This window comes from Lepisma saccharinum, chromosome 5 (genome assembly GCF_977018435.1).
Source record: "Lepisma saccharinum chromosome 5, izLepSacc3.1, whole genome shotgun sequence".
NCBI lineage: Eukaryota > Metazoa > Arthropoda > Insecta > Zygentoma > Lepismatidae > Lepisma > Lepisma saccharinum.
In genome coordinates, this window is record NC_139233.1 from 62,416,760 (window position 1) to 62,441,618 (window position 24,859).

The 24,859-nt window shown below is 37.9% G+C and overlaps 1 protein-coding gene across 1 annotated transcript in view; it reads right to left on the reverse strand.

Annotated features, from left to right (window-relative positions):
• Nucleotides 1-335: 335 nt before the first annotated feature.
• LOC145987842 (zwei Ig domain protein zig-8-like) overlaps nucleotides 336-24,859 on the reverse strand; it is a 366,613-nt gene continuing 342,089 nt past the window's right edge. Inside the window, exons 4-6 of the mRNA XM_083122585.1 lie at nucleotides 13,141-13,200; nucleotides 3,623-3,925; nucleotides 336-1,231 (exon numbers count right to left, since the gene is read on the reverse strand). Coding sequence (XP_082978711.1) covers nucleotides 1,107-1,231; nucleotides 3,623-3,925; nucleotides 13,141-13,200 — 488 coding nt within the window. The 3' untranslated portion in view covers nucleotides 336-1,106. The remainder of the gene's footprint in view (nucleotides 1,232-3,622; nucleotides 3,926-13,140; nucleotides 13,201-24,859) is intronic.

The window sequence follows — 24,859 nt, forward strand, 5'->3', positions numbered from 1 at the left end:
TAAGAATGGCGTTTGCTACATTGTAATACATCAAGTAGTTCTCAATTAATTGTAACGTGAAGTTGAGGCTTGAAACAAACATCTCAGAAGTAGGGCTGTGCTATATTCCGATATATCGATGTCGACGTCGATATTTTTACTCACTCTGTATATTATACATATCTCTCTCATTTTCTCCTTTCTATTTGTAGCAGCTATTTTATATAATATTATTTAAAAAAAATCATGTAGTGTATAGTTTTTCTGTATAATCATGCAATGTAATGTGTTTTTCTTGTATGACGTTAGGTGCTAGATCAACACTAGCTGGACCTCGTCCAAAAATAAAGCGTACCGAACTGAAGTAATCTAAATGTCTTTATTATTACAATTACGTTTATTACAATAAAAGCCAATTAATTATAACACTTAATACTGCAGTTTTGTGAATATAAATAACCTCTCTTATCGTCAAATAAGATAATATAAACAACTTTATAATGAACATATCAACAACCAATACGAAATTTTACAACGAAGTAGCATTATACTGTTTCACTTACTTTATACACTAATGAAAATTCCAATATATGGCTATTACTACCCATAAGAATTTTGTAATGCTATTTTTTGCAATACTATCTTCACCATAAGTCCCAGTTGCTTTCACATGAAGGAATATTATAAGTAGTATGCAACGAATTTTATATTCAAATCACATTACTTTCCTACTTGAAACAAACATTGGAGGTAGAGCTTTCTTATTAACAATGTCACTAAAAGTACATTTGCCACAAGGAAATAAGGTTAATGAACACAATATGTTGGTTTCTTATTCGACTGTATTGATTTGTTGAGAGTCAAGTTCACTTTATAATCACACTTTATCTGCTCCACAGAAACAAAACGTCTTTTGTTTTTCGATAAAGATTCACTCAAGGATTTCGTAACGAACTAGAACGAAACACATCATCGTTGTTTCTTCCCGACACTTTCGTACTTCACTTACCGTTCTTTGAGAAAATATATTGAAGTCTTGATGTGTAAACTTGAAACGTTGTCTTGTACAACTTTCGTCGGTTTCTTGGAAACTGTTTCCACCTTGTGTTCCCAATGAGCTATGAATTTCACGTTACCGCCATGGATATCAGAATCCATAAAAACACTAATGTTGTTTTCGTGAAGGTGTCTGTCTTCAGTGAAGATGATGAACTATTATTTATATCTCTCTGCATTGCTTCTGTGTGTTCGCCTGAAATATAATAAAAGTTATTACAAATGAAGAACGGTCGTTAAGGAGCAATTTATCTGTATCAATACGTTTATACGTGCGCCTCTCAGATGGCTTAGTCGTAATGTCGCCACCTTGTACTCAAGGGGTACATAGTTCGATAACCGGTGAAGTTCGGATACCAGTTTAATCTGTAGGTTCAGTTCCGATTAGCTACGACACCAATGGTCTCGAGTTCGAATCCTGAATAAGGCATGTATGTGCGTTTGTCTGTCCTGAATGAAAAAGGAAAGAAGTAAGTGAAATTATTATGAAAAAAATGAGAAAGAATTATGTGAGTTTTTTTTAGAAAAAGCGCGTTTAGTGGTCAATGTTCTGACTCGCCTCCATGTTCGAATACCGGCCTGAGCATGGTTATTATATGTGTGTGTCCTACATCAATTTAATATAATCATGACTCATCGTTGCGATTAGCCAAAAGTGGCAGAAACGTGACGTTAAATAACAGGTATGTAAATTACTACAATGCAGATAAAATTCGAAGCAACTCGTTATCAATATTTAAATTTTGATTTTTCAGCCCGTGAGTGTTGTAATATTTATGACTTTGAGACATCAAAAACATCAAAATTACGAGTCGTTCAACAAGGAATTAATTCCGGAACACCAGGGCTTAGGGCATTGTATCTCTCCCACCCTGTGCCCCGAAGGCAAGAAACTCATGAATACGAAAGAAAATTGAGGCAATGATAAGGGAAAAAAGCACACTCGGTGAAAGAAGAAAGTAGGAAGACTCATATATCACGCGGAAAATTGCTGCGCGCATGCGTAAAACCATTAAGAATATTTTATGACATCCCCTGTCAGATCTGTTGAGCTCCTCGCAGTCCCTGCCTAATTTATGACTTAATCAGGTCAGAATATACGCCGCCTTCCGAAAAGACAACAGTGCATAAATTTGGCCGGCTCAGAAGGAAAGCTTCTTTGTAGTACGTGGCAATAAAAAAAAAAAGGCTGTGCGGAGGGGAATGGATTTGCAAGAAATACAAAACAGCAGCTTTCTTCTTTTGTTACCAAGTTTGACTATGTTTGTCGTCCTGAAGATACAGCTGGTCTAATCTGAAGAACGAGGTTTTTGGATTGAATTTGTATTCTTCCCTGAACAGGCGCTGGCTGGAGAGGAACAAGGAGTTTAAGTAATATGTTCTCCCTCCTTCTGCACCGCTACCAAGAGAAGACTTGAATTAATGGCGGAGTTTCTGCGTTTAGTTTATCGTTTCGCCTCCAGGAGCGTTGTGACTGCTGTTCAGCTATAATGGCGGTTTGCTTACAGGCCACTGAAGGCGAATATTAAAACCAAGAATTTCAATTACTGATCTGCCCCGCTAAGCCAAAAGCCTTAATTTCACTTACATGAAGTTTTATTTAAATTCAAAATCAAAAAGCGACGTCCGTGGCGGAGTGGTTAGCACTGCGCGCTACGACGCCAGAGGTCCCGGATTTGAATCCCGGCCTGGGCATGGATATCTGTGAGTGAACATGCATCAATTTCATCATCATTCATCCCCATCTTCGCAAATGAGCCAAAAGTGGCACAAAAAGCAAAGTAAAACAAAGCAAATCAATAAATTAATCAATCATCATATCCTCATTCTGTTCTTCCCCTGTGCCCTTCAATTGTTTAAAAATACACAGAATGTTCTTTCCGATAAACTGAATTCCAGAGGAAGACAGAAATGTTAGTCCAGGTAAATTTATATTGCAATTAAATAATATTAGTCAGTATTTTTTTAAAATTACATACGTGTAGCTTTAGTATCTAACTACATCCTGAGTTATCAAGAGGTCACAGAAACTAAAGATCTACTACTCTCTCTCTCTCTCTCTCTATTCATTTAGCCACATAGATGAGCTGATCGAGTTGTTGTACATTGAATTTAACTATCAAAAAGAAAACAAATTTTCTTTCTTTAACTATTGTTTCAAGAAATCTGTATCTGACATGGACGAAAAACCACCGTCACGCAAGTGAACTTTCCTTGATTAGTACATTAAAAGCTTAGAATATTCTGAAGCAATTTGTTTTAAGTTCACTTCATGCTTAACTTGACTAACTAGGAATGGATCTACAGTTTAAAGTGGGATACTAACAACTTTGCTATGTCCCCCCAGCGGTAATCGATCTATGGATCCCTTGATTACATTGTGACAGCGTGATGTGCTATCGGAGAGCCCCGCCTTAAAACGCCCCCAATTTTCCTGAAAAAATTGTATTTCAAAGAACGCTTTGAAGAGAAGAAGCTCTGTCCTCATACCTCGTGAAGAAACATCAATTTACTAAGACATTTGCCTTTAAAATACAACAGCCTTGCAAATTACTCATCAATATCTGTAATAAAACTTTCAAATTACCTTCAATTACATAAAGCGACACAGTAGCATTCTTGGAGTTGTCCGGAGCACAGGTGTAAGTCCCAGAATCCTCTACTGTGACGGAGGAAACGGTAAGTTTGCTGGTGGTCTGGGAGTCGGTCATGACGGACTCCTGGTTGATGCCTCCCCTGGCGGAGTTGAAGGTCGTCAGGCTGGGTCCGTGGAACCAGTTCACTATCTTCGGCGGCTTCGTTTGATTCGGGATCAAACACGTAAAGCTGACCGTGCTGCCCTGCTTGTAGTACTGGTCCTTGGGGCCAAGAATCCTTGGGTCGTCAGGACCTGCGGAATAAATAAGAAATGTACGTTGCTTTGTATTTAAGAGATTTATACCGTTTTTTTTTACACTAATCGTTACTCGCAGAGACAGGTCATAGAATACGGACTTCACAGAGAATTTTTAGTATCTTACAGATTTTTAGAAAAATATCTCGCTGTTGTTTCAAATTTGACCAGGGTTGTTAAAGATCCAGGAACGCATAAATTCTAATGGGTTCTATTGGGTTCCGTAACATGACCAGAAACATTTCTCTCGCACAATTTAAATTCGGTTCAATTTGCGTATTGTTTCATTTCAATACGGAACTTGGATCTTATTTAAACTGATCCGGGAAAAAGGTTCCTGGACCGAATTTAAATTAATACGGAAAAAATGTTCCTGGGCCTCATTTAAATTGATCCGAAAAAAAAAAAAGGATCCTGGACCGAATTTAAATTGATTCGGAAAAAATGATCCTGGACCGAATTTAAATTGATTCGGAAAAAATGATCCTGGACCGAATTTAAATTAATCCGGAAAAAAGGATCCTGGAACGAATTTATATTGATCCGGAAAAAATATTCCTGGATCGAATTTAAATTGATTCGGAAAAAAGATCCTGGGCCGCATTTAAATTGATCAGGAATAAAGGATCCTGGACCTAATTTAAATTGATTCGGAAAAAAGGATCCTGGACCGAATTTAAATTAATCCGGAAAAAAGGATCCTGGAACGAATTTATATTGATTCGGAAAAAATAATCCTGGGCCGCATTTAAATTAATCCGGAAAAAAGGTGCATGGACCGAATTTAAATTGATTCGGAAAAAAGGTTTCTGAACCGAATTTAAATTGATCCGGAAAAAAGGTTTCTGGACCGAATTTAAATTGATTCGGAAAAAAGGTTCCTGGACCGAATTTAAATTGATTCGAAAAAAAGGATCCTGGACCGAATTTAAATTGATCCGAAAAAAAACCAACATAAAAACGTTCTTTACGGTCTAGAACCCATTTACACTTGCTGAGTTTTTCTTCCGGAAGGGAATTAATTTATTTACAATTCCCGGACCTTTAATAATCCTGAATTTGACTGCTTGTCCACCAATATCCGGCGACTAGAATTCTTACCTTCTATTGTTTGTTCCTGGGTGCAGCTGTGAATTTAATAGAATGATTGATGCAATAGTGAATGTATGAGGAAATGAATATAGTGTTTAGAAATACTCATCTGATTATTGTTAACATTAATACTCTCTCTTACATAAATTGTAGATATGCTAACACAATGTAGTACAGTGTGTTCGTGCCAAACAATACTCCACTACAATATATTACTGAAAAATTAATGTTCTTGTGGTTGTAGAGATACAAAAACAACTACTACATTTATTGAAAAAAATATCACTACGCGTCGGTGCCTCGAAGATTTTCAGCCGGTGTGTCGTGCACGTTTCACACAAGGCATAATTCGAATCGTTTGACACCAAAGGTCCATGTGCCGAAATGTACTGATTTTTTTCGACACATGCATTGGTCTATTTATTCGAGTTCGTTTTCAAGTCCACTTTAAGGACAGAAAGGCTAATCGGGACTGAACCTTCAATTTAAAGTAGGATCCGAACCATCAACCGGGTATCGAACTCGGAACCCCTTGTTTACCATGCGACGACGTTACCACTACGCCATCGGGTACGCCTCACATTCATCGGCCTACTATTCTGATGATTCATTTTTCATATAATTTGATGTTCATTCTTGTCGATTCATTCTTCATACGAGTTGAGTTATCTGGCGATTCACTTTTCATGTCGACTTTTCATCTGCTAATTCATTTTTCTGGTGGTTTATGCGCGTTACTAATACTATCTAATGATTCATTTGACAGCATCGAAACTAGGAATTATGTGCCGACTCAATTTCTATGCAACTTACTATTACTATCTTTTGAATCGTATTTCGTATGAGTTGATGCATTATCTTGTGCTTCATTTTTCATCAGTTCATATTACAATCTCCTCATTCATTTTTCATGATAGTTGTTATTACAAACTTCTAATTTATTTTTCATTTAAACTGCTTGGACTATTTCCTAATTAATTTCTCTACGAGTTGTTATTGCTGCCTGTTAATTCATTCTTCAACTTTACATGCATAATTATGACAGTAGCAACCAATTAATAAAGCAGAGTTTTCACGGGATGCATTTCCTGTTTACACCTATATCCAGTCCCCTCGTCTCCAAAGCAAGAACTTTAGTTCTCCCACTGCGAATGAGTCTCGTAATGAATTGATCAGAAACTTGCATGGATCCTTCACGAACCGAAATAAACCTTGTCCCCCAATTATATAATCTTGCCCAAAAATCCAACGCAGCCATTTGTATTCATTTGGCATTTATAGCGTGGCCCAGCGCACCCCAGCGGCCAGAAATGGAGAAACTATTTAGTCAGACCAAATCCAAGCATTAGGACTGTTGATTTAAATCTCATCCGACGCCCAACGAGGGAACAACGCTACAAATTCACGCCCGAATGGCTGGCGCAAATCGGCTGCCAAAGCCAATGCTTATTGGAGAGGTCAGATGGGGCGCGGAGGAAGGGGGGCAGAAATGCCCAACAAATTACCTTACGGACTAGAAAATTGCTATCCGTGAAATCTGTTTCGCAATTCGGACCGGATTATGATGTGGTAAACGGAAACTGGCCATAATTGATGTGGTTTTACCATTTCCCGTATGCGACAATGATGATTCAGCGCGCAATGCATGCTGGGGGAATGCCAATAACGAGGTCTCCCTTTAACGCTACGCCCGGAACTTACACGGTATTGTTCCATCGTATCGAGACAGACAATTATAAAGGTTAATCAAGAATTTCCTGTGTATTTTTCTCGACAATCGTTAGCGTATGAAAGTAGAGCAAGTTCTAGTTAATGTTTAAAGCTGCAACTATTCTGCAGTCCTAGTTGCAGTTCCCTTTCAAGTAAATGCTAGGAATTCTCATTTATACAGCATGTATACTCTATTCCAGGAATTTCTGGAGTAACGCCGCGGATAACGGTAGAGATGGGAAAAAAGCAAGTGGGCGGAGCGAAGCAGCGCAAATGGCTGTAGCGTTGGCCCCTCTCATGATTTCATTGGCCAAGAACTCTTGCGTCGCAACTTGCGCAAAGGACTAGTTTTCGTTCACGTGCTCCGTAGATTCCTGGGACAGAGTATAGTTAATATCAGCAAGAAATCGCGTAGCAGGAATAATAGGTTATGTAAGTATTCTGCAGTAGCAGATTGATGCTTGCCAAAAACCTAATAGTGAAATATCACTCCCAGATTATGTTTAACGAGTCTATCACGCGCCCGCTCGTGTGTGTAATATTTTACATATATTTGCGCATTCAAAACTCAATGCATAATGTTTTGGAGCTTATGGAACAACATTCATAAAAACATAAGAGCATCACTTGCGTGGTTCAGGATGGGGCAAATGGTAAAGTTGCCACTATTTGACCATGACAATTTCTGCACATTTAAAAATTTTAGGGCTGAAATTGTTGTAGCTTTGGTATAAACCTTGGAGGATTTGCCTCAATGATACTTTGCGAAACATTACTGACCATATATCAAAACGGCGTCCCTACTGTAACATAACTATTGAAAATACACTTGCCGTAGTTAGAGAACGGGAAGACCTTCCTTTTATTAGTCTGCCAAACTTTCCCTTTAACATGATCACAATTATGCCAATACAAGACGAAGCACCTATTAGAAATTTATTTGGACCATTGCTATCCTTTAGTTTAATTGTTTCATTTCATGTTTCAACTGACATGGAAAATTTATCATAAATTATCATGAACTAAATTAATTTTAAGTAAATTAAAAAAGAGGAAAAAGTAAATGTTCTTAATTGTAGCTTTGGTTCCGACTTCCCTCCTCAACTGGAGTATATTATTTCGCTGTTCTCAGCTCACATGGACACAGTGTAAGTCCCCTCTGTGCATAAAATATGCATAAAAATTCCTTGTTTTGGTAATATTACGTCACGTTTCTACCTGTCTACGTTCATAAAGACAATTGTGATTAATGATTGAGCGGTGAGGTCAATTATGAAACAAACACACAACTATCTTCCCAGGACTCTAACCTTGAACCTCTAGCATTCTAGCGTCCTATCTAAACCATTCAATCGGGATCGTAATGATGTAGGACGGTGCAAATTAATTTCTAAGAGATGCTGGTCATTTGGTTATATTTGATACTTGTTACTTTTAGTACACCCAACTCTCCCTTTCAAATATTAAGGATCACCTTCCCCCCCTCTATTTCTCTCCTCTTACGACACACAGACACACGTTGGTCCCTCTTTCAGACATGCACACAGAAGGTAAATCTATGTGCGTACAGGGCTCGCACAAAGTACGTATCCCTACATTTTCGTGAGTAATGTAGGGCTATTCGAGCCTCGTTCTTGCTGGTGACTTTCACACATCTTGACCTCAGGTGCTGACCTCTATTGACGCACTGCATTGTTTTGTCTGTGAGTGGCGGCAGATGAAAGTCGATGCGATGGCTGACAGAAGTAATTATACAATTGAGGAGCGTTTTGGTGGCCGCTGTGTGGTTCCGCGTGCATCAAATTATAAGCAAATAAAAATTCCTTCGTTGCGCCGTTTAGGGAAAAGAAAATCCACATATCTTCGAAGCAAGTGAACACCTATTATTTAACTGATTCTGTTGACAGCGTTAGCTACCTCCAAATGATCAAAATGGTGTGCACACTTTTGACTCATCCCACAAGTACGAGAAGCGGGGATTCTGAACAGGGTTTGGTTTCAGCACGATGTGGGGCCTGTCCACTTTGCATTCCTCTATTGGATTCAAGCCTGGGGAATTAGGAGGCCAGGGAATTACTTGGAAGTCTTGTTCGTGCCCTTCAAACCACTGTCAAACATTTCTAGCCGTGTGACATGTAGCATTGTCTTGCTGGAAGATCCCATCCGCCCAAGAAAAGACTATCAGTATGTATGTGAGTACATGATCTGTAAGGATGGATTCATAACCAAATCAGATGCGAGAGCCTTCCACGTGGATTAGTGGTCTCAGAGAATGCCACGAAAACATTCCCCAGACAACAACGCTGCCGCCACCAGCTTGTGTTCTCGCAACAAAGGTTGCAGGGTGTTTGTTCGCGGCGGTTTCCCGACTGACACGCCAACCTCCATCCGTTTATTTTCTCCCCTCCCGCCAAGAAAAAAAATTGAACAGGAAGGAAGACGAAAGAAACGTGCCTACTCTCATCATTCACGATTTATCTGACTTTTCATCATGGATCGTGTGGTATGCTATATCAGTCATTCTTTGTTTTGAACAGACTGAATGAAAAAGAAAATTAGTTAGATGAAGGATCTACATGTTTTTCACCATTGAGAAAATGTGAAATTAGTATTATATTTTCCAAAAAATATTTAATTTTTCTTACTCTTTGCAAAGAATTTTTGTAATCTGCGATATATGAAAACTGTGAATTTTAAATATATAATATATTCCTATTATCCTGTCTCATTTCACATACAGTATATCCGGTGGACCCCGTGGCGGAGTGGTTAGCACATCGCGCTATTATGCCAGAGGTCCCGGGTTTCGAATCCCGGCGTAGGCATGGATGTTTGTGAGTGTCCAGTCATCAATTTCATCATGTCATCACTCATCCCCATCTTCGTAAATTAGCCAAAATTAGTACATAAAAGCAAAGTACAATTAAGCAAATCAATCAATCCTGAAACTGCTTTTGAAGGCTCTATAGTAAAACGCATATATAATAGTTATTTTTTTGTTTCTGGCTACTTTTAAGAGACAAATTGGAAATAAATGACGACAAGTTTAGGCATATTGACTCACATGTTGAACTTATGAGAAGATAAAGATACACAGGCTAGTTTTAGAATCTGGGTAGCAATATATATTATTGTATTAAATAGAAATTTCATTCTACACAAAATTCTGTGTCGTAAGTATGATCCAAGTTATTTTGATACACAAATAGGTTAATTGGATTATATCTACAGCTTAAAGAAAGATTTGAACACCTGAATGGTATGCCCGACCAGGAATCCTGATCAATGTCAAGGCCACGTGGTTTTCTTTCCTTTTTTTCATTGAACAATCAAACTGGTGGACTGAATTATCGATTGACTAGCTACTGCTAGGCTTGTAGGTCTTTCAGTTGACCAGTTGTCAATTCTGGAAATACTATAATATCAGTGATATGGAGACCCACAAGCAGACATGACCTTCGCAGAAATTCATTTTTTGGAACCTTCCGATCTGTAGCCCCAACGGGCATGCTGGAACATCCCGATACCTGCATTGTCATGCTATCCATCAAAACCCACTTCGCTATCACACCTCGCAGGACTGCGTGACTCCAATCCCAGAAGCTTGCATGCGTAATCTGTACGCACGGGGTCGGCAATATTGCGTGTGCATTACGCAGCAAACATTCCATTATAATCACACGCCAATTTATTGCACGACACTCGCAAGGCTATCATTATCAAACCGGAAGCTAATCTGATCTGGTTCTGGGAGCGAATAGAGACATTCGGGCAGAAAGGCAGTATATTGGCAGTCGGTGGGCGGAGGTCTTCATGAAGTTCCACGTGATTATGGTACGGTGCATCAATAATCAATCTGAATGACCTAAATGGATCCAACGGTGAAGGTTATCAGGTGTTATTGCCCCCATAACACTCCGCTATTGCATCGGACGAGAGTCGAAGTGGTGTCGCCAACATCCGATGTCACGTGGGATAACTTATTTGATGCTATCTTGTAATTGGATGGAGTTGATAATCCTCGTCCAGTGCTGATAATGTCAGTTCTGGAATAAAAGAATTTGTAACGATCATCTGGGTTGTATCCAATAAGGGTACATGCTCTTGTGCTCAGGAAATCGAAAGATACATAAGTCGCATATGTGTCACAACATGTTATGAAAAGATTATTTAATTTCTTTCAAGAGCTTCAGATACAGCCAGAAGCCACACACAACACGAGCGCTCGCGCGCATGCATGCAACCAATCACAAACCAACACGCACATCAAAAATGCCCTCGGAATGCTGATGTGTTAACGAATAGGATCTATGTTCTTCTCGCCTTATGCCTTAGCAGCACACAGAAACTGGTTGATATCTAGTGATCAATATAAGGCGAAATGGGGGAAAAAAAAAACATTTCGCCTTTTCCCGTTTCGCCTTAAAACTAGAGAGATTAATTGGTTGATTGATTGATGTTGTGTTTTAAGTCCACTTTACGCACAGTAAGACTAATCGGGGCTGAACCTACAGTTTAAAGTGGAATCCGAACCACTATGTTCCCCCACAGGATATCGAACCCGGGAAAAACTAGAGAGAGGGAAATAATACACTGGGGCGATATTCCAGAGATGACTTTTGTCGAATAATTAAACACCAAGTAGAATCAAATGTATAATATAGGTTTACTTATCAAATCAGTTACTGGAAACTGGAAAATACGAACCAGGGTGGCTACTGTATGACCATGATAGAATTCAAGTATAATTCCCGGTTTTCAAGGCGAACTTTCCAAAAATTCAAGCACATGTATTCTCTATTTCAACCTTACGTATTACCGCCTCTCAACATCCCCACACAAATATCTTCATAATATATAGGGTCTATGTGATTCCAACAACCAAAAATTATAATTCAATTAAACGGTATACGTAATATAATTAAAATATTTAATTTAAGGTGCTGAGTTTCTATTTACAATCAAAGGCGCAACCACGAATTTTTGACTGAGCGGGCGGTTAGAAAGTGCGAGGATAATCGTACTAATACTAATAAGAATAATAATGGTATTATTATTATTGATTTGTTTTATTTTACTTCGCTTCTTGTGCCACGTTTGGCTAATTTGCGAAGATGGGGATGAGTGATCTCGTAAATATGCAAAAAGGGGGTAGAAGTTGGTGCTAAAGCATTTGTGTTCGAACAAATAATTTGAATTATTTTTTTCTCCACACGGCACAGTAGTTCGGATCCCACTTCAAACTGTAGGTGCAGTCCCGATTAGCCTTTCTGTGCATAAAATGGACTTACAACCACAAATCAATTTTACAACATTTTTCATTTAGATAGTTCGGCTCCCAGGGCCGGCTCCCGCCGCCTCCTAGCTATGGTTATAATCTAGATAAGACTAAGAAAAGCATGAATTGCGAGCGAAGCGATCAAAAAAAAAATACGAAAATAATTTTTATTTGCATAAAATGTGAATAGGATTTGGATTAGAAAAACTTGTAATTTTTCACGTCTATGGAGAAAAATTCAAGTAGAATTCACGCATAATCCCCGGAGCCAATAATTCAGGCATAATTCCCGGAATTCAAGGAATTCCCGGGGAGCAGCCACCCTGCGAACGTATAAAGATCCTCGTTTGCACGGGTACACACACATACAAACACATGTGCGCGCATCTTAAAATAACAAAACAAATAATTCAATTAACAAGAACAAATCCAAAATAACATACTGTGTATACTAACAAACTAATATCTTACTTGTTGTTGGATGATAGACAGTTATACTGTAAAGAAAATACATGCAAGTTTTGTGGAAGATGATTATAATGACCGGGAGTCTATAGCAAAGGTTTGGTTTGAGTTGCTGTTTTAAGTCCACTTTATGCACAGTAAGGCTAATCGGGACTGGACCTACAGTTTAAAGTGGGATCCGAACCACTTGTGCCTCCACCGGGTATCGAACCCGGGACCCCTTGATTACAAGGCAATGACGCTACCACTGCGCCATGGGGGAGGCCCTTCTATAGCAAAGGAAATGTTTCGGAATGATAAATTATATTTTCATTGAGGTATGAAAATGAAAGTATGGAGAGAATGCCACTGACAGAAGTTATGAGAGTCAAAACTACGGCTCCCCTCCCCTCCTTTCCACAACTTACTTTCTGTGAAATAATAGAGCAAGATAATTAATTTGCTTCCGCTTACCATTCATTCACAATACTGTATTTACAAATCGAACCAATGTTACCGAGAGTGCTCATTACATCAGTGCGCATTATTCATGTTAGAAGTTGAAACAATATTACAATTATTCAATTGTAATTTTAAATTATTTTTTTATATATACAAAATTAAATGCTAAGTATATTTATATATATTTTATACACAAAGTGCATGTATATGTAATTGAGATACTTACCACTTATTTCTTGTTCTGATGCATGATGAGTCAAGTATGGTGAATCTCGCATGTTGGACTCTGTAATAGAAAGAAAGAATTGTTGGTAAATTTCTTCATAGCTCTCATCACATTACATAAATTCAAGCAAGGAGCTACGAGTGAATATTTTTGTGGAGGGTGTAATCAAATTTATACCCATAAAGATAAAATGTGAAATGAGCTTTTGGGGTAAAACTACGTTCAGCATGAATGTTTTCTTGCTTTTGGAGGAGATAGTCTAGTTCATTGAGGGTAATGGCCCCCTTTTCTCTCCCTGGTGACAACATGCCACTTTCAGCGATTGTAAAATTATATTTGGAAGAGACAAACGTTTCTCCACTCTGAAGCAAAATTAGTAAATATTCTGCGTAAATGTCTTGTTTTACATATAAAAAATTAAGTTACCAATCAACGAATGACAAGTCGGTACAGTAACACTATACCACACTTTATAGAAAATTACGCCAAGAATGGTCATCCACTGGAACCGAGAGCAGCTATTGATGTTAATGCGGTTTTGGCTTCGTTCAAAACCATCGTTTGTGTCTTGTTACACCATTGGCTGCAAAACACTCGAACAGGTATTGTGTTACACCAATTCTGGTGGGTATCAAGTTGTGAAAACTTTTGCAAAAACACAAAATACCCTGACTAAGGCAATTTTATGACCCTGCATCAGGCAGGGCCTTTTTGCTTTGACTGAAAAAGGTCCTGATAGAGGGTAGAAACGTTACGTGTATAGTATTTTCTATTTAGCTAAGAAAAATTGTATTGCTCAGCGTAATTAGTGATTTTTAAAACATGGAAGAAATTCATAATTATGTTACAATTGAAAACTTTTAATGACAACTAGTATCATATTTATTACAGTGTATGTGTAAACCCACCTTTATTTCGATTTATTTTATGTAAAGTGAATCATAAACAGAACACTTCACTCTACAGAAGTTGGAGAAACTTTATTATCCCCCCCCCTGCCACGTCACTGAATTATCACTGCTCTGAATTGTCTCCAAAAATGTTAGCCAACAATTGGTATTCTTCGTATTAAAGGCCTCTGTATATGGTGTTGTTTCATAGCCAATGGTGTAACAAGACACCAAAGATGGTGCCAGTCCCGTAGCTAGATATTTCGGCGCCTTATGCAAGATTGTGGTTGGCGCTCCCCTGCACTAACAAGCAGTGACATTTTAAGCGAGTCTTTAGATGTTTTCTTCTTGTGTCAATGTTATGTGATATTTATATCCTGCAAATTTTGACATGAGGAAACAAAGAAATACCCTTAAAAAATTATGTAGGTTATATTTATTTGCATTTTGATATTAAAGAATTGGCATATTTAAAAATATTTCAGGTATGCCTTAGCGTCTGAAGATCACCTTTAAAAACGCACTATTACTACTACTTTGAGGAACGGAAAATTCCAGCATTGTGTTACTAGAATATATCTTTGTCAACTCCGTCGCATATTCTGACTTTTTCGTCTTAAATGCTTTGAATGGCATCCTAGGCTTCATCCCTCCATAGCCTATCACTCGCTACGAACCTGGATGGTGCTAAACAACACTAATTTGCATTAACACCAAGAGGTGTTTCGTTGCACAAAGTCTGAGTGTTTTTAAGACATTCGCACCAAACTTTTTCTACAGTGTATTTTTACCCGCAACATCAGCTTTAAGTGGCAACCCCAAATAGCTCTGCGGCTTAAATACAGGATTGGAGGGGGGAGGAATCGAAATTATCTTGTCGGCTTTCGCCGGCCCCGAGCTGCAAACATTATTAAACAATTGTGAAATATCGCTCATAGTTTGACGCCGCTTCCAGCGCGGTTGGCCCGCTAGAAATTTCTGTTAGCACGTTGTTGCATTTTTGCGGTGGATTCTGGCGCAGATCATAAAACCACACTGTCGTCTCATATTACCCTGCAATTTTTTAATCATTAGCCTGTGCATGCTGTTGTAATTTCATGCATACAACGCAGGCAATTAGTTCCCTTGTCAAGGGTGCGAATCCTGTTTTTGCTTCGGGGTCGGATGAAATTGTTATTATATTTGCAGAGCGAGGGAAGTTTCCACCCGATGGGTATCATTATTATTAAAAATATAATAACAATTTCGGCTAAGGAAGGGTAATAAACAAGTGGAAGCTTCATTTACTCCATGGGTACTAATCTGAACATTGGCATATGCACAGTGGCGGCAATTAGGTGACAAAAATTTGGGGGGGAGGGGCAGACACAATTTGCTTTCCCTTGGTAGATAAGGATTAGCATAGTGCAGGAGCAAAATTGGCAAATAGTAGGCAACTGCCCACCCTCGACCACCTAATCGCCGCCACTGCACATGCACAATTTATTGGTTTGTTGTAGATTTGACAGAAAATGTGATATTTATATTTCATGTAGTTTCCTATATTTATTTATTTATTGAGAATATTTCAGTTACAGTACAGATGGTTATTTTACACTGAAATTGTGAACAATGAAAAAAGCAATAGAAATAAAAATAAGAATAAAAAATACAAAATAACACACAGATGAACAAATATAAACAGAGAATAAGTAAAAGATGGCAGTAATTGATATTATTTACATGTATTTCTTGTGATAGAAGACCGAAAGGCATACTCAGAGGAAAATATATCAATATTTGATGGGAGGTTATTATATTGTGTGGGAAGTCTACAGAAGAGATTTAATAGATATGGTGTTAAGCTATTGGTATTTCACTTTACAAAGTATTATACATCAGACGTTCCTCGATCGATTCGTGCTGCTGCATGTGTAACAATGACTACTGCAAATCCAAAGGCGTGCGCAAGGGGAGGGGGAGGCAATTGTCCTCGCCCTAATCATGGACGTCTGTAGATTTTTCCACGGAGGGAAAACAAAGTATTTTTCCACGGGGTAGACTACCCCGATAATAGTGTTGTTCTCTCAAAATAAAAAAAACAACTTGAATTTGAAATTATCGCATTAATATAAATTACCATGACGGAAATCAAATTGTACGTGTGAAATATATACTTTTAGGTTGACATTCGATTTCTAAGGGGGAGGTGTGGCCATCCCGTAGCGTTCCATCATGAACGTGGGGATCTTAAATAGGGATGTAACTTGCCCCTCCCAATTAATACTAGTTATGGTAGAGACAGCCATGAAAGGGGGGGTACAAATATCTAAATTAACATTAATATAAACTCATGCTTAGGTTTTATACTGAACTGAGCAATGCGAATGGCAGATAAGGGTGAAGGATAGCTTACCCTGATCGGTTTACAAAATAGACCAATAGCTCCTGCTTCCCCGACGATTACCAGCAAAAAGGACCTCGTGTCGCTCTCATGCGCACCTATTTAAACCATCGCTTGGCCTCCTGTCAGCTCCTGCCAAAGGCCAGTGTTTTTACCATTTCCTGTAAAAGTCCTTATGCTACACATTCTAAGCAGGCTCTGGAAAGGTCTGCCAGGGTCAATATTTTTTAAACCGAGCTGATATGCTACGATCCTTGCTACCCCTTCCAGACGTCCATGTCTCTACATTATTATACTTTCACTTAGAAATTTAGTGTAGAGTATCATCGTTATTAAACGATTTTACACTCTTAAAGAAAATAATCCGATTAATGTTCAAAGCAACTACGAGGGAAGGGGGTAACCATAGGAGGGCAATGGGCATTGCCCCTCCCCAATCTTGGACGGAAATCAAATCTAGGGGGGTAAGTGGGGCAAACATTGAGGTAAAAGAAAGCAAGACTAGTAGAATCGAACAGTGACAGAACAAAAGGATACTCAAGATGGAATTAGTTTTCAAGTCTTTCTTGCATTATTTCTTCCAGACGGACAAGACCACCTGCAGGGGGTGACAAAGGGGAATTGTCCCAATCGATATCAAATTTTATACAAATAAAAATATATTTCGTAAAATTTTCTTGCTCGCTTCGTTAGTAGTTTCTGCTTTTATTACAGTATTGTCAAGTTCAGAGCCGTAGCTAGGGGCGGTGGGAGTTGGCCCCTGCGCCGAACGATCTAAATGAAAAATATGTAAATGAAAATGCCATGGCGCCCCATGAAATGTTTTGTGCCATATTAAATCAATATTGTTTTCAGTTTGCAAAAAATCGTATCTAAAAATTTTCTTCCTCGCTTTGATGGCAATTTTATTGTTTTCTGTAATGCATTGTACTGTAAATTACCAGAGAGAAGTTATAACTACTAAGTACTTCACACTCTTGCTATTAAACAGTTTTGTCTTATGTACATGAACGCAATTGTTTGGAGGAAAAGAAACATCCAATAGACATCCCTTGAAGATTTATTCCATATGGGATCACAATGCTTGATTACGTTTCTGTTGGCATCTGTATGAAGTTCTACAACAACTATATGGGTATTTGACAACTACAAAACTATGCTGATTAACTGAAGACCCAATTTGTTTTCTTTTTTACATTTTAAAATTCTACGAAATTTACTGATGTATAAGCCACAAAAGTTATCACCTTTCAACTTCGTGTGTTCCAGGAATATTATACCTGGTGTGAAATGTAACGTTTATTATAATATCAATACACACATTATGCACGTAAATTCCAGCACAACTCTTTGTAAACACGTTTGTATCACTTTTCAATTATTTTGAAAGCAATTAAAAACTTAAATATTGATGTATCATGTTCATCCGATATTTCTACATTATTAGTATTCGTAATCCTAAACGTAGATTTAGACCTTTTAGATCACTTAAAGTGTCTTATAATGCTTGCTAGATTTCTCTACTTGTGAAAATACATTAACTTATACAAAATTCATTGTTCAAATATATCATTCCACCTTAAAGTAGTTACCATACGTATAAAAGTATGTAAGTTTAAATGCATTTTTTCTTTACTTATTTCACATCGTATTGTACAATGTTAATTTGCATTTTCTATGTTGTTTTAACTTAAGTATATTCTATTCTTACTTTGTAGTAAAAATTGTTACACAAGTGCTGTTAATAAAATACATATGTCCTTCAGTACTAGAAATATCAAATCAGTTGTACAGTCACGGACACTTCTGGCTTGTAACAACTCTATTGACTTTCAATGAGATCATTACAACCCAGAAGTGTCCGTGACTATATCATAACAGATTCTTCAAAACCAGTGAAACAATACAGTGGGCGCCCTCTTAACCGGTCTTGGTTCAACCGGTTGTCGGTCTAACCTGACACTCACACTGAAAAAGTGACTCATGTAGCGACGTGTTGGTCTGTAGCCTCTAGTTTTTTTGTTAAATTCTCTATTCAGTTCACCAGTACACGTATTGTTGTGCGAGCAGTGTACAGTATCGTATATGGTTATTTTCACTCAGTTGACTCAAGACCAGGTACAGAATGAAGAGACATAACGGACGAAACGGCGTACCGTAATGAAGATATTAAGTCTACAATATTTGAACCAATCTGTTGTTAATTTCTACTGCACACTGTGAAACTTATGCAAATCTCACCTGGTTTTCATCTCAAATTAAATTTCTCAAGTTAACGAATTTTTATGTCAGCTGAAATGCTGATTAATTAAAAAATGCTGAGTATCAAAATAATGCGGTTTATTATCATTTTTAAAAAAATTGGAAATGGACCATTCGAGTGACCAAGGGAGAGATTGGCTAAACGGTCGAGCACCCTCCCCCCCTCCCCTCCATAGCGATGCCCATGAAAATGAGATACACCCTTTCTTTCACATGAATTCATTTCAGATACCACACATGTTCCCTTTTTACTTGGCCACCCTTCACCTGAATTATCCGTGTTCGGAATGAAAATAAATATTCATTAATCACTGGAGGCAAAGAAGTGACTTTTCAGGAACCTATTTGCAGCTCAGGGCTGTGTTCCAAATGTCACATTGGTGTACGGATCAAATGCAATTTCGTGTCAACGCGGTGAAGAGGTGAAATGTCATGGGCGTCACTGGAGTTCAAATATCGCCTCCGCATGGCAAAAAATGAAGGGGTATCCTGTTACGCAGGCAACATTATAACACACGATTGATTGCCTGTCGAATCAGCAACATGCAATATATATTTAGGCAATGGAACAATCAACTTCACTCTTTTACTTTCTTGCACAGTTTTTCCGCACGACAAAATGACGTGACAAGTATCATTCTTTCAACCATTGGCGCGAGGGCAATGATGGTAACTTCATTTCCCTAGATTTCCCACTCAGAAACAAAAATTCCCTCTAAAATGATAGAAATTTCCCTTTAGCAAGATTTTTTTCCAGTACTCAATGTTTTCCTTCAATAAAAAAAGTTCCCTTCAGAGACGGAAATCTTTTTTGAAGGCTATGATTTTCGTTTGTGGGAAAATGTCCTACAGTATAAAAGTTTCCCATTTAAAAGAAAAAATCCCTCAACTGCAAAAAAATAATAATAAAATAAAAAATAAAATAAAAAACAAAAAACTATGATGCAATTAGCATTAATAATAGTCTCATTTTAACCAATAAAATATGTTATAGGAAATAATTTAATTTTCCTCATTAATTCTTGTTACATTTATTCTCTTTCTTCTGTACATGCTTGCCTGTGAAGTGGGGTCGCTAGAAAATTTGTTTGGATGGGTTCAATGCTTTAGCAGTCCTAAGATTCTCTCTCTTGGATTTTTCTCTATTTTTCTCTCTCATTTTTTATTTAACATTCCTTCCATCCGCTGTTTATCTATTTTAATTTATTTCATTTATCTATCTTTATTTCTCAGATCTGTTTGGCTCTTTCTTTTCCTTTCCCTCCGTCATTCCATCTTTCTTCCCATATAACTATTTCTTCCTCTCTTTCCATATCTGTATCACTTTCTTTTATTCTCTCTTTCCATTTCTGTCATTCTTTCTTGTTTTCGTATCTCATTCTTTATTTCACTCTCTTTTTTCATCTCTCTTTGTACACCTCTTTCTTTTTTCTCTGTTTCCATCTCTGTAACTTTTCTTTTCTTTCTCTATCTGTTCATTTCTTTCTTTTTCTCTCTCATTTTTTTCCTTTGCTTTGTATCTCCTCCTTTCTCTCATTCCATCTCTACCATTCTGCTTTTGTATCTCTTTCTTTCCTTCATTTTTCTTTCCTTCTTACCATGTCTGTCATTCTCCGCTGTTTCTGTATCTCTTTCTTTTTCTCTACCATTCTTTCTCCTTTTCTGTATCTCTTTTATTCTCTATTCTCTCTTTCCATCTATACAATTCTTTAGCTGTTGCTGTATGATTTCTCTCTCTATTTCAATCCCTCTGTTTCTCTATCTTCCATCACCTTTCCTTCCTTATTTGCGTTTCCCATTCTCTTCTATCACTCTCCCCTCGGAGTGCGAGTGATACTTAGTCTACTATAGAGGAGCCCCGAAAATGTATGATTAGGCTCTTTGGGTAAACAGTGGGGTGCGTTAAGACAAATATGCGGTGGGAATATAGTGGCCACCACCGTCCATACAGCAGCGACGTACCCGTTCCTGTATCTTTGTATCGTAATGCGGGTTGTTCTGCCTTATGGTATGTTCTTACTTTGTTCTACTCCTCTCCTAAAATTTTCATTTCACTGAAGTTTTCGCATCGTACATCCAGCGATTAGTTTGATGTACTACATCCTGGACCTGCCAATGTTCTCTTTCCCTTCCGCTCTCGTTCTTCTTTCACGCCTTCCGAGTGCACCATCCTGAACCTTCTTGGCCGATCAGTCTCTAAAGGCTTCTTTTTCCCATCTGCGTGTCTTCATTTCAGGTCTTTCATTTTATTCTTCAGTCACCACATTTCGGAAGCTTATCAGTATATTTCGCATATCCACACAATCCTCCAGCTTGAGAGTTCTGTGGTGGGAAGTGAGGAACACCTCTTTCTTCGGGTAAATACTGTTAATTTAATTGACGAATTTTTAGTAGTTCAGACGAAACAGCGGCTGATAAAAGTGCATTTTATTTTTTTTCTCTGTATGTTTTTAAAAACCAAAGTGCGTAGTTAGAAGTTTATGCACTTATTATGTATTTCTAGACTAAATAAATTACAATCGAATCGTATATATTTGCATCGACACATTTCGGTTCTCTTTATAGATCCCTTATCTTCGTATGGGCATTACTCCCACTTCGATGAAAGTCCATGCAAACCATAGGGAAGTTTCCCACGCTGCGGTATATTTCTCGCATGCAAAGGAAATTTTCCCTCACATCGAGTGACATTTCCCTACTCATCGAGAAAAGGGTTGACAGCTGAAGTGGGTCAGAGGATGTTCATGGAGACAGCTGAGTGAATTCCCTGTTGTCACAGGGAACCATTCGATGCGATTGCAACGTATCGCACTGACATGCCGATGTTCGGTTAATGCTGTTTGACACGCACCGATTTTTAGCTAATCGTGCATGTTCGTCATGAAGAACTGAGAGCCCTCCTTAACGCACTCACGCATTAAAATGGATTTTTTTTTACACTCTTCACCAAAGCAGAAGAAAGTAGCTTAACGCACTGGTCGCGTCCGTTCGTGTAGATTAATTAAAGCACAGAAATTTGTAACTTGTGGAATGGAACAAGGATCTCTTCATGAGTCAATTTTATTTGTCATGTTGATTAACGTTTTTGTTTCAAATTTTCTTTTATATGGTGATGATATTAATTGATTTGGTTCACTTTGCTTCGTTTTTCTGCCACTTTTGGCTAGTTACGAAGATGATGATGAGTGATGATATGGTGAAACCGATGAAGGGAAACTCACAAAGAACACTAATTCCAAGTCCGAAATTCGATTCGAACCCAGAAACTCTGGCTTCGTAATGCTCTGTGCTAACCACTCCGCCACGGGGGTCGGCCAACTCAATGTCATGTAGAAAAATACTGCAAAATCAATTCAGAAACTATTGACTAATTTATTAAGATATTACTTTGTATCAGGTAGTCAATTAATCTTGTCCAGCATAGAAAGAAGTGGAAAACATACGTTACTGAGGAAATAAATATTTTGGATATTTTGGTTTAGGATTGCCCGAGACTTAGTTACGATATACTACGTCATATATCAATTTGGAAAAATATTTTCTATTATAATATATGTCAAACCTAAATGATTATTTTTTCATTTATAAGTATTAACACTGTTTTTCCACGCTTCTTATATCCTTGAAGAATGTAATATTCTGAACTATATTCAGAAGTTATAAAAACTAAATATGCTGACGTTACGTTTAGTTTATGTTTTATAATAAAATGAATTTCTGCCTTGGTCAGCATATTTAGTTCTTATATCATGGAAACAAGGCTTAATGGTGTTATAATTCAGAAGTTGTTGAAATGAAGGTGAATCTTTAACCTGGCGATGATACCTTATTGGCTACTTGAACTCGGACTCATTGACACATAACTATTTTTGGGGCGGATTCGTGAATTCTCCTGTGATTGGGCAAAGTGGTTGAGGCATGGAAGGAAGAGAGAATAAAGTTATGAGGAGGTGGTAGAAGACGTTACATACTCTACCAATGAATATAAACAAGTAAATGAAATAAAATTACAGTATCCGGATGTATTTGCATAATTTGATAGAATATAACGTATAATTGAATGTTAAAAAAAATCTGCAAGAGCATAACGAGTGGAAAATGAAGGATAATCATATCTGAATGATAAGCGGCGAGATTCGAACGAGCGAATAACGCTCAAACAGACCTAACGAGTGTAATAAGCTTAGAAGTACAGTGGGATCCATGAGTATTACCGTGTAATTTGTCCATGACTATTTTCATTATTTTTCTCTTATATCCTATGTGTTTTTAAGCGATGGATTTTTTATGTATGTGGTGCAGAAGTTGTCAACAGCTTGTTTTGAGTTAATTTTTTTATTTCTTGAAGCTCTTATTGGGTCGAATAAAGTACACGAACATGGTGATGGACAATTTGCACGGTAATACTCATGGATCCCACTGTACACGTACAACTATAATTTGTCTGTGGTGGTTAGCCCTGAAATGTGGATCGTGAGATGAAAGACGGAGTGAAATTGAAACTTAAGTTAAGATAGTCATTATCTCCATGTTAAAATGTAGTTCAGTCTATCTTACCAATACAGTGATATATGAAAATGAAACAGATGATTGTGGGCTGAAACTGCCAGAACGGATAATTTTCATTTAAGTGTCTACGATTAAAATGATATTCCATTGTACACGCTCGACCGAGCGAAAGTGCTTACATGCAGTACTCTACTTAATGATACTTTTTCATATATAATTGAAATAGCTCTACACACTAATTAATTTCTATTTCCTCTTACCCTCGTACAAACCGTAGTGGAGAAGATGGCCTGAGATTCCGCGCACTTTTTCCTTCGGGCTGAAACATTCATCATTGCTCCCTTACCTAAATTTCCATCCTTAATTTGGGTGGCGAGCGGTAGCCGGGATGAACACAATGAAAACTTCAGCCCAAGTGCACGGCTATTAGGGCCCCTCCTCTCATTTGCGTAATTCTGGCGTTTTTAATTGGCTGGTCCGTTCCGACGTCATCTCTCAGAAAAGGGGCGAAATTAAGACTTGTCGGTGGCCCTACCACCAAGGGCATTTACTTGCTCCGCACCAAACACCGGAATTTTTTTTTATGTCGGAATCTGACAACTTAATAACACGGTCGTTATTTTCAACGTTCATTTACATAGGCTTGCTCTGGTAATAGCGGTGCCAGTATGTGACTGCCGTGGAAAAATGAATTGAATTACTTGATCCTAATTCACGGTTATGGAAGGATACGCCAGATAAGCCGTGACGTCACTCTGGAAGTCCTGGATTCAACTTCTGGCAGTGTCAAAAAATCTTGCAGACAAACGATGGTTATGCGCAAAAAAAAAAATTCAATACACTCTGAGCTCCGAATTCATCAAACCAAGGTGGATCAGCTGACACAGTTAAACGTCTAATTGTGTTTGTTTGACCAATTTCACTTTCATCACCACTATCTATCGCCTTTGAAAAGGCAATAGTGTACCGCCTTTACAGATTTACCTCTCCATACATAGTACAGGGTGCGGCAACTGAACCTGGTGGTTTTTACTAACAAATAAAAACAAAACTCTCTCAAAGCAACAAAGTTTATTTAATGTTGTATTACATCTCAAAACATTTTAGGAAAATAACATTTCTTGACATGGACAGTTCGTTTTAGAAACAGCACACATGTGAGATACGGAAACTGAATATCAGTGTTTTAAAATCAACCCTTAAGGCTCAGCTGGACGTTTGGCATTCGAATGGGGGATTTGTTTTTCAAATATTCCTCTCCATTCGAAAAACCTCCTGGATATTTCAAAATATAAAAAAATTACATACGCTTAGAATTCCTTCTAGAGCATTGACGTGAATTGTCGTGTAGTTTCTTTTCACTGTTGTCTAGATATTATCAATAGTTTAATAGACTTACGTAATCACGAAACTATTGCTAACACCTAGACAACAGTGGAAGAAAACTACTAGAAAATTCACGTTGCGCGAATTAACGACATTCAGCTGTTCGTTATCTCAAAGCATGTCAGTCAGCATAAAGCAACGTTCGGCACACAACACCGTGCTTTTGCGGTTGAGACCTTTTTCATAATGAACGCAGCGTGCCTTTCGTTGGCACTTTAACATTCACAATAATCTGCATGTTCCCAGTCAGAATAACATATTCCTGTGGGTAAGGAACCTCAAGGAGACG